Source organism: Phyllostomus hastatus, unplaced genomic scaffold (genome assembly GCF_019186645.2).
Source record: "Phyllostomus hastatus isolate PE091 unplaced genomic scaffold, TTU_PhHast_1.1 phas_contig_113, whole genome shotgun sequence".
NCBI classification, from domain to species: Eukaryota; Metazoa; Chordata; class Mammalia; order Chiroptera; family Phyllostomidae; genus Phyllostomus; species Phyllostomus hastatus.
Genome location: NW_025333530.1, coordinates 14,635,217 through 14,646,852, shown reverse-complemented (window position 1 = coordinate 14,646,852; position 11,636 = coordinate 14,635,217). Strand labels below are relative to the sequence as shown.

The 11,636-nt window shown below is 39.7% G+C and overlaps 1 protein-coding gene across 1 annotated transcript; it reads right to left on the bottom strand.

Annotated features, from left to right (window-relative positions):
• Window positions 1-4,272: 4,272 nt before the first annotated feature.
• On the bottom strand, window positions 4,273-9,859 carry ATP5MG (ATP synthase membrane subunit g). The gene is made up of 3 exons (XM_045838930.1): window positions 9,702-9,859; window positions 6,290-6,450; window positions 4,273-4,475 (listed from the first exon to the last, which is right to left on the bottom strand). Exons 1-3 carry the CDS (start codon window positions 9,751-9,753, stop codon window positions 4,377-4,379), a joined length of 312 nt encoding a protein of 103 aa, XP_045694886.1. The 5' UTR covers window positions 9,754-9,859; the 3' UTR covers window positions 4,273-4,376.
• Between the last annotated feature and the right edge of the window lie 1,777 nt (window positions 9,860-11,636).

The following is an 11,636-nucleotide window of genomic DNA, read 5'->3' as shown; positions in this document are numbered from 1 at the left end:
GAGGGATTGGCTTTAAAAAGGGGCATAAACAGCCCTGGCCAGGTTGTTCAGTGTCATCCTACACCAGAAGGTTGTGGGTTCAATTCCCAGTGAGGGCACATACCTAGGCTGTAGGTTTGATACCCCATTGGGATGCATTTGGGAGGCAACTCCCAGCCAAGGTGTGTATAGGAGGCAATCGATCAGTGTTTCTCCCTCACTCTCCCTCTAAAATCAGTAATATCAATAATCATGTCCTCAGGTGAAGAGTCAAAAAAAAAAAAGGGAGCATAAACAATCTAGTAATAGTAAATGCAAAGTACCGAGTTGATGATGTGGTAGTCAATGGAAGTTCTACAATTGCTTTCATTTTCTTAGTTAAGCAGAAAGCAAGTAATCTGTTGAAGGAGATAATCATGGCCCAAAAGAAATACAGTATGACTGTCAGGTAGTATTAAGTGATTTCTTAAGGTTCTGATCATGAACATAAAGTGTGACTAGCCACTTTGTTTTCTCCAACTCCATTCAGCTAACTGTGCAGGGCAGGTACACTTTAGCCAACGTTGTGATTTTGGCGAGTACAACAGTGAATGAGAAGCAAAAAAGTTGACGGTGTATTCAAGAGAATGATTGTGGCTGATGATGGTATACAAATAAGTTGGGTAAGAAAGGAAAAGAGGACATCCAGGTAGTGGGGAAGATCAATTTGTTAATGATCATGGTGACTCTGAATTGAAGTAGTTGTGATATTAGAGGGAATGAACTGGAAAGATAATAAGTGGTCAGGGAGAGGGATGCATGAGATTCAAACTATGGAGTAGTAATTATCAGTAAAGACATTGGAATGAGATGGGTGCTGAAGGAAGGTGAAATATATAATCATTGGACTTTTTAAGAACTGAGAAGCCAGTTTGTTGGATCATTTATGTCAATCTTTAGCCTTAATCAAAATGATACAAAAGCTAATTAAAACAGATTGCCAGATCCCACCCTCAGAGTTTCCAGGTAGAGCCTGAGAATTTTTAATTCTAAGTTTCCTAGTGATGCGGCTGCTGATGCAGTCCAGGGACCGTACTTTGAAATCCACTGATCCATGTGTATGTTGAAATTGCCAAGAATTAAGATAGAAGTAGTTTTGTAGAGTGGTAGTGAGCCAAGAGAAAAAATTGTCAAGAAATAAGAGTGGCCTAGTGACTGGTAGAAAATGCTAACAATCAGGAGCAGTAGGTATGTAGGGGTGAGCAAAAGTAGGTAAATTACCAACCATTATTACCTAAAAGATAAATCATAAGGATACAAAATAATAACAGTAACAAGACAAATAATACAAACACAATAATTAATAATACAAGAATAAACTGTTGCGCATACTCACAACTGTAAACCTACCTTGCCACCCCCTCCCCACCTCCATATAACCTGATGATGAGATTTAAATCTGGGAGTTTTTATGGAGAGTGGTTAGAAATGGTGTGGTTGAAACAATGGTTGCTAGCAAAATGAGATGAAGGCAACACTGAAGGCAGATTGTCAAAGGCCTTGCAGGTCAGTATTTTATTAGCATCAGTGTCTTTCTTTTGGTAGGCAGGACTAGTGTAAATTCCCTTGCTACAGGATTCTCTGGGGGAACTGCTACTTTATTCATCTCAGGAGTGATCACAATTGTACCAATTCATGTTTTGGTAGAAATAAAACCACACTAACTAGGAAATATTAATATATAAGATTAGGTAGGCTGACATCTGATGAGACAGTAAAGCTTAAATAGCTTGATGGTAAGGCAAACTGGACTGAGAATATACACAAAGTGATACAGAATGGAACTGTGAAAATATAAAGTAGCAAGGTCTGAGAGGTGGTCAGGGGACAAACAACATGGGACAATCACCTGGGCCCAAATAGTGGTTCCATCTCTTAAAACTCAAGGGATTCTGCCCTGGCTGGGTAGCTCAGGCTAGAGCATGAAGTTGGTTAGAGCATCATCCTGATATGCCAAGGTTGCTGGTTCCATCCCCATCAAGGCACACACAAACTCAACCTTCACTTCCTCTCTAAAATCAATAAATTAAAAACAAGCAAACCCAACTCATGGGACCCTAGCCATATCATTTGTTTCTGCTGCTTAGTTCCTGACTTAAATGCCTTGTGCCTCAAAGAAAATTTGAGAGCTAAATGAAATAGTACAAGTGCTTTGAAAAGGTAAAATGCTATACAAATATGAAATGTTAAAAAGTATATAGTATTGAGCTATCCTTAGAAATCATGGCAAAAGTTAATACTTAGGTGTATATGATATCTTGAGTGGAAAAAGAAACTTATCCAAACAGAATAATGCTGAGGTATACATAGTATCACCTTCCACTTCCCTCATCACAGCACATCATATTATTGTATTACATGCTTAATTACCTGTCTCAGCCCAAATTCTTGTGAAACAGTTCAATACAGTTTTGTAGTGTCAGGGCTTAGGAGGTACGCTATAAATATCTGAGGTATGAGTTGTTAGTGCCAAACACTTGGCACAAACAAATTCAGTAAAAGGCAGCCTAAATAGTTCTCTGCTAGACGACAGGACATTTAAGATTTAGGAAGGCAAAAAGTAACAGGCCTGGTGAAGTCAAGTGGCCACTCAAGGAAGCTCACTGCTTGATCCATACATGTAAGATCTCTATACATAAGACATGTGCTGTATGACAGAGGAGGAAGCAGTGACATGAGTAGTAAATGTTTATTCTGAAAACTTTCTGGGGTGACAATTTGGTTTTAAAAAAAAACACATTACATATAAATGTAAAAGTTCTTGGTTAATTTTAATAGTGCATGAAAAAGAAAAATCCATAAAGAAGACCATTATTGTAGTAGCATCTTTTTAGTCTTCTGCTATGCATATTTTAAATTATCGAATGGTTTTTGAAAAGAGATAGTATCAATTTGGACCAATTAGTATCAATTATCAAAATGTTTATTGCAGAAGCAGTGTTAGACATTACTTTCTATTTCAGAAGAGTAGCAGTCTCTATAGAGATCATCTATCAATTAGAAGAGCTGTGACCTTTATTAAGCTCAAGTAGTTGTCTGAATGGATTCAGAAAGTACCAATGAGCTATTCAAAGATGCTAAGATCTGCAAAAAGCCAATGAATGATTAAGTCTCTCCTATATCCTCAATAAAATGGCTTAAGATGATAAACTGATAACCAATCACTTCTATTTGTTTTAGGATATACTTTCAAAAAGATTTTATTTATTTACTTTTAGAGAGAAGGGAAGGAGAGAGAGAGAGGAAGAGAAACATCGTTCGGTTGCCTCTTGCATGCCCCCATTGGGGACCTGGCCCACAACCCAGGCATGTGCCCTGACTGGGAATCAAACCAGTGACGTTTCTTTTTGAGGGAAGATGCCCAGCCCACTGAGCCACACTGGTCAGGGCAGGACATAATATACTTTTTAGATCTATGGATGATACTAAGTAATAACCCTGTTTAAATACTCATAGAGTATTTTGTTTTGGCAAAGATGGTTCCTAAAAATCATAAAACCAGATAGAATAATGTAGGTCATGGCTCTTTCACTGTCCTGGTGTTAAAGATGTTATAAAGATACATACTTGGAATACCACCAAATATCCCAACATTTATATCAGACATAGGTGTTGTCAGAAAGATCTTTCTCTCATTTTAGCAAAGAGAAACTATCCAAATTTTGTTAACTACTAACATGATATAACTCTAATACATGGTATTACTATTTCCACTGCAGCAAATTCTAGTTTTCTCAAGGTCCTTTTCCCGACTTTTTTTGAAGTAACATATTTCCAACCTTTAAATTAAAATGTTTTCCTCAGAAATATATATACCAGATTGGTATATTCACATATATGCTTTCCATTTTCAGGCTAAGCAGACATGCATTTAGAGCTGTATTAATGTTTTATTTTATTTTAATTGTTGTTTAAGTACAGTTTTCTGTGTTTTACTCGCATACCAGCCCACCCCCACAACCCTCCACACCTCCCTCCCACTTCCATCTTCCACTTAGTTTTTGTCCATGTGTCCTTTATACTTGTTCCTGTAAACCCTTCCCCTTTTCCCCTGAAATTCCCTCCCCTCTCCCCTCTGGTCACTGTCAGCCTGTTCTGTGTTTCAGTGTCTTTGGTTATATTTTGCTTGTGTGTTTGTTTTGTTGTTTAGGTTCCTGTTAAAGGTTGTATTAACGTTATTAAAACAAAAGACAACCCAACCTAATATCAAGAGAAATTGACCTTTCCATGAAGTGTTTGATACAGAAACACTGATTTTGAAATACCTTTTTTTTTAATTCAAATACCATTCTGATTATTCATGGTCCAAGAACATTCAAATAATAAACCAAAAAGAAATAGATGTTAAAGGTTGATCTTCAAACATTATAGCCAATGATGCCACGCTTGCCTATGATTTCGCCAATGTAAAACCACATCCACACCTCAGTGGCCACCAAACCATTCAGCACAGCTTCCTGAAAAAGAATATAAGGATGTTATTAAAGTTAGAGGGTAGTTTTAGTTAAAGTCAAGAATTACTGATGTTAACTTTCTTCAATTGAGAACCCCTGAAATTTCAATTATGTAAGGTAAGTAGTCTAGAGCTTATAAATTCTTTTTTTTTAAACTTTATTTATTTTTAGAGAGGGGGGAAGGAGAAAGAGGGAGAGAAACACCAATGTGTGGTTGCCTCTTGGGCACCCCCCTACTGGGGACCTGGCCCATAACCCAGGCATGTGCCCTGACTGGGAATCAAACCTTTGACCCTTTGGTTCACAGGCCAGCACTTAGCCCACTGAGCCACACCAGCCAGGGTGAGCTTATAAATTCTTTCAAAGCATTCTTTAAAGATCTGAGCTGACTTAACACTTTAGTTTTTAGTTTATAAGATACTTTATGAGCCCCCAAACAACCCACATCCTAGAAACAGCTGACACTTTTAGACAGGGCATTCATATGAAAGGATGGCTATGAGAAGGCAAGTCTTTGAACAGACATTTAGATAAAAGGGCCTGTATTCTCCTTTAGACATCATTTTTATTTATTATTTGCCTTCACTTGTATTCAGTAATTATTCAGTTTTACAGATCAATGTTTTACTGCCCCGAAGAGAAAAGTATATCTATAGTTCCAGAAAACAGTGTTACATGCAAGTGCAAATATGGATCTTGAAACTCTAGTTGAAAAAAAGCAACTTTCCACAACAAAATTGAGCCTTTACCTTTCAGCACCTGCAAAGGAATTTCCCCCTTCAAATTAAACCAGACATATTGGAAGTTTTCTGAAAAAAATTAACCATCTTTTCCAGGATGTGGATTCTTAAGTCAGCAATAATTTATTTATTATATTTATTGATTTTAGAGAGAGAGGAAGGAGGGGGGAGAGAGGGCAGAGAGGGAGGGCGGGAAAGAGAGAGACAGACAGACAGACAATGGTTTGTTGTTCTACTTATCTATGCATTCAATGGCTGATTCCTCTATGTGCCCTAACTGGGGACTGAACCTGTAATCTTGGTGTATTGGGAAGATACTCCAACCAAGTTACCTGGCCAGGGCATTAAGTCAGCAATAATTTAGTTATTTAGGGTTTTTTAATCCTATGCTTTGATCATGCAAGCAAACATAAAACACAATCTCCAGGTCTTTAGATTTTATCTTCACATAATTCAATAACCCTTCATTTCATAATATATGGTTGCTAGGTTTTGATATTTTTATCCTTCATATGAATGTGAGCTGCCTAACTGTGATATATTCCAAGAGATCTTTTGACCAAATTTGGAATAGTTCCAGGACTAGAGATGAAAAAAGGTATAGAATCAGCAAAAATAAGACATCCTATTTCATTTATTTACTTTTAGAGAGAGGGTAAAGGAGGGAGAAAGAGAGGGAGAGAAACATCTATCAGTTGCTTCTGGGCAACATCCATCAGTATGCCAACCGGGTCCTGGCCCACAATCCAGGCATGTGTCCTGACTGATAACTGAACCTCAGTTTGAGGGAGGACGTCCAACCCACTGAGCCATACCAGTCAAAGCCATCCTATTTTAGTATACTAAGTAAAATAGGAAGGGGAAAAAAGTTGCCCAGTAAATGCTCACTTTTTTGTTATAAAACATATAGAAAAGTAAGATATATAATAGCCTAATAACTCGATAGTCAAGAAAGAGATTCTCATTATGTTAGTTTCAGCCTCAATGGAAAATGTATATAGTAATCAAAACAATCGGGAAAATCCCAAGGGAAGACATTTTCTTTTATGTATAAGTTTTCATTTAACACATAGTTACCTTAACTGTGAGCTGTCTGAAGCTACCAGTTTGAGCACTATTGACTATTTTTTTCAAGCTCTGTATAGCTGTTGGGATCTCAGCAGGGGTTGGAGGAATCAGCTCAACCTTGGCATAGTGCCAAAATGTGGCCAGTCGAGGTTTTGAGTAAGTTACAGCAGCTGGAAAACAAAACAAAACAGGATGAACTCAATAGAGACCGAAAGAAGCAGATGTGTGGGCTGGACAGAAATGTTTATTTATGTATCACATTCATTCACTGCTTGTATGAAATGTGCAGCCAGTGTGAAAAGCCAAAGCAGCTCCTGGTAATAAAACACTTTTTTTTGGGGGGGGGGGGGGATTTTATTTATTTTTAGAGAGAGGGGAAGGAAGGGAGAGAGGAAGGGAAACATCAATGTGTGGTTGCCCCCTGCACACCCCCTACTGAGGGATCTAACCTCCAACCCAGGCACATGCCCTGACTAGGAATGGAACCAGTGACCCTTTGGTTTGCAGGCTGGCACTTAAGCCACTAAGCCACACCAGCCAGGGAATAAAAGGCTTTTAAAGATGCAGAACACCTGTGTCCCAGGGACGTTCAATTAGGCAAGATACTATAAGCATATTCAATTATGCCAGGATTTCACTAGTGGGCAGCTAGTACTGTTACTTTACTTATGAATGAGAAATCTAGTTAACCATAGTTACTAGAAGTTGGATTAAAAAAACAGCAGCAATGTAACACTTCCTTGGTGGTGTTATAGAAAATTTGGAGGGAAGAGGTACAGTAGGGGAGGGAAGGAGCTACGTAGAATGGCATCCTACAGAAAAGATTAAAACTTGTCACAATATTGGTCACAAATCCAGATGGAATTATAATTAGTACCCATTTTTATATCTTCATCAATATGTGTTGGATTAAATCTTTAACAAAAGCACAGCTAACCCTCCTTCAAAACACCTAAAACAATAAAAATAAAACCTATATGTATTGTTAAGAGCAGCCAAAACTTGAATCTATTACTAAGCTGAAATTCCTCAAGGAAAAAAGATTTTAAACAATCAGTGTAGATGTGAGAGTATGGTAGTGATTTCAGCAAAAGAAAGGCATTTTATTAAAAAAAATTACAAGACAAATGTAATAAAAGCACAAATGCATGAGCATCCATGAAGTGTCTATTGTTGAAAGGCAGATCGAAGGCTTTTCATACTTTTCCTGTTACTAACTGCCTGTTGTTTACTCTTAGAATTATTATTTCCCTCATCCTTTGTGCTTAGGACTATAGGTAAATCTTTAGGCAGACAAAAAGCATGAAGAGATATTTCTCTAAATAGAATTATGAATGCCTGAAGATGGGGCAATCAAAAAGCACAAAGTCTGTGTAACTCTCTTTAAAATGTAAACCCCAAAACACAGATATTTCACCCTTTAAAAAAATCAGTATACTGTACACAAACACTATACTTTAGGAGATAAATTACTGGTAGGAAAGAACAGAAGCAAGAATAAATACTGTGGTACTGGATTAGAGCTGGAGACATTCATATGGATTCATGTTTGGTTTAATACATATATGCAGATGGATACAGAAATAATTTATATGTATGCAGGTATACACATGGCTTAGTGTGTGCACACACAATCTTGTTCACTAAGAGGGCCTAGCAGCAATGATATAGTAGTCTAGTAGCAAGGTATATATCTAGTGCCTAGATTTTAGTTACAAAATACCACTGTCCAATAAAAAGAACTACGGCTCCTTGGAGAAATGGCTGAGTCTATGGCAGGGAAAATAAAAGATGAGTCTGAAGCATCTTATAGTACCAGCAAGTAAAGGGGGCATATCAAAGGGATAGAGGTGCCAAACTGAAGGAGTTCTCAAAGGCCAAGGCTGCAACAATTTCAGCAAGAAAATAAATAACATACTACTGGAGGTATGAAATATGAAATAAATGTACATGAGTCCATATAATAAGTAACTGAACAAATAAACGGGGAAGAGACATATCTCTCATAGAAAATTCCATTTAAAGGTACACAGATACTCGATCTTTCTAGAAGATGGAAACCCTGCGGATGACTGCTGCTACTCCTCTCCCCACCCCCTACATCAGGGGCTAGACTTAGTCACTTGCTTCTAAAGAACAAAATATGGAAAGGGAAATGTGGTAACTTTACAGTGAAGAAACCTAGGGAACATTACCTTAACAAAGTGATGAAAGCTAATTTCACCAGTGACGTTATATGGATATCACATACGTCTTGATATGTGATTAGAGCACTTCACTTCTGTGGTATTCTTAAAACCCATAGCTCCAGAATAATCATGAGAAAAACACAAGACAAATCTAGATTGGGGAACATCTGTTTAGGATACCTAAACAAATACTTACACAGATACCTTAAAACTGTCAAGGTCATGGAAGGCAAGGAAAGATTGAAAAACTGTCATACTCTAGAGAAGCTAGGCCACAGGTAGCAAACACAAGGCCCACGGTGGAATCCAGCCCTCTATCCTTGTTTTACCCAGCCCGGCACCTTGTTTCTACCAGGCGGCAGTGCCAAGCTCTCGCTTAACTGTTAAGGAGTAGTTACATTTATAGAGTCTTTAAAATTACATTCGGCCTTTGAAGGCAACCGCAAGGCTGATGTGGTGCCCGGTGAAAAGAAGATAGGACAACTCAATGTAATGTGGGGAAGCTTGTGTCAGTTTAACTTACCTCATACCTTGCTACCCAGCAGAGAGCGGAAGTATTTACAAACAGAGCAGACTGCTACTCAGAGCTGTGACTATTCAGGGCTGTTCTGAAATACAGCGCTTTACTAGTAAAGCTTCAGATTTTTCAAACGGAAAACACTATGAATACTCACCTATAATAAGAAGGACTAACTACTGTTTACATACAACCCTTTTTATGCTTACTGGGGAAGGGATATTCGTCCCTGAAATCCAATACCACCTAAAAATTCCCTCAGAATCCCGCAGGATAGAAAGCAAAGTCAACGTTCAGAAAGTTACTCAACCATAAAAGCTTCTGTAGACTTGAAAATACTCTATTAAGAACCAGCCGGCCTGATGAGGTAGAATTTATGTCCTGTCACACATCTCTGCTCTTGCTTTCCTAGCAGAGCCGTATCCCCGCCCTAAGGAGCTTAATGGCGGCCGCGCCGGGCTTCCAGCACACATCCCCCTGCACTGCGGCCTTCACAATCCACAATTGGTAGGGTGCACTGAGAACCCAAGCTGCAAGCCAGGAGAGTAGAAGGCCAAAGGAGCCGTACATCTGCCTCCAGGTCCCCCGACCTTCAGGCCTTTCCCTCCCAGCTCCCACGGGCCCCGCGGATTCCCACAGCCCGCGTCTTCTTCAGGCCGTCGCGGGCGTCCGGTCATGCTGTTTACCCACTCCGGTAGGCTGACGCCGCGCTCACCATTTACTAGCACTGGGGCCTTCTCTGCGAGGTTACGGACAAATTGGGCCATGGTTGCCGGATGGAAATTCTGTGGTCCTCCAGGCCAGCTGAATGTCACCCCTCGAGAGGACCCACCGAAGGACCCCGTCCCGCTCCCAAGGTCAGGTCTCCTGTGTTTGAGCCGGTCCGAGATATTTAGTCGTCCTACTGTCTTTCTGGAATTTTGCTGTTTAATTTAGCTTCTTCAGCCACAGAAGGGAAAGTGAGTACTAAAGATGAGGTCAGACTGCACGTGAAGAAAGGTGGGATTCCGCAGCGAAACAGGCATTGCTTGGGGCAGCCGCTCATGGAAGCCCGGAAGGCCGGTTTGGAGGAAAGGCGCATGCTCACTGCCCCCCCCCCCCCCGCCTTTTAAAATTTTTTTGGACTGTCAATCTCGACTTTTGCGTAAGGTGTTTTCACGTCTGAGAATGTGGGAAGGTAGCCCTGGGAGGCACTGTAGCGCTTTTACTAGGCCGTGATCGTGTTACGAAGACACAGAGGGTCCTAAGCCAAACACGTAAAGTTAGGGCAGAGCAGGTGCCAACCTATCTCCAGCTCAGCCCATTGCCTTTCTTTAGTTTTCCCGGTTTTCCCCTCATCCTGTATCAGGATGGGAAACCAATTCCTCCAATTCCCTTACCAGCCACAGGAAACTATGCAAATATGAGGAACAAAGTCACATTGACTAAAGCGCCCAGTATGCCAGCAGTTTTGGAATTTAAAGTATGCCCTGACTGGTGTGTTGGACGTCCTTTGCAAAACGTCTGGGCACATGTCTGAGTTGGGGGCCAGGTCCCCGGTTGGGGTGGGGAGAGGCAACAGATTGATATTTCTCTACCTCTTTCTCCCTCCCCTCGCTCTTTAAAAAGAAATAAAATCTTACAAAACAAATAAACAAGCAAGCAAACAAAGCCTGTAAATTAGGCAGTGTCCTCATTATTTAAGACCAGGTTTGATAAATGGTCACATAACTAGTGAATGGCAGAGATGGATATGAAGGGGTTGTAAGGTAAACAGAAGTGAGAACAGTTTCAGATTGGGCATGTTGTTGACCTGGGAAGATTTCCTAAAGGAGATCCTTGAGTTGATGTGTAATAGAACAGCTATATACTACAGAGTGGAAACTTTTTGGTTAAACAAGACTGGAAGAAAACATATAGTCGGGAAGTGGCATTTGTTGAGAGACACAGTAAGTAATGTATCCTGGGGAAGCCTGAGCATAAGTAAAAGTTTTGGGTTGAGGGTATGGTTAGAGGTGGAAAGAAAAATTAGAAGCCAAGGGCAGAATTTCAGTGGAGTGATTCAGCTACATTATGTTAAAGAGAACTTAAAGTAAGGATGTTGAAGTTAATTTGGCAATATGGTAATATTAGCTACAGCGATTTAAAAAAATTAGGATAGAAGCCAGAGTGAATGAATGAATACAACTACAAAGGAAAACAAGTCAGAACACCAAACAGGGATGTGGAAGTCAAAGGACAAATTGAAGACAGAAGGGGCATTGACAGGATCCCTGATCAGACACAAAAGTTGGAGGGATTAGCTTTGGAATGGTGGGGCCTTTTCCACAGATGGTATAACAGGAGAAAAATCTGCAAGTGGAAATTAGAAGTCTGTATCTTTCTAGTGAAGTAGAGGCAAGGTCATCTGAGTGTGAAGAATAAATAGCAGGATGGGCAAGAACTTTAGGAAAGACATTAAAGTTTGGAATAGCTGTTGAAATTAAAGACACAGAAGTGTAGGTCCTGGTTAGAGCATTCTCCCAATATGCCAAGGTTGTGGGTTTAATCTCCCATCAGGGCACATACAAGAATCAACCAATGAATGCATAAATAAGTGGAATAACAAATTGAGGTTTTTCTCTCCCTTTCTCTTTTTCAAATCAATTAAAAAAATTAAAAATGAGCCCTG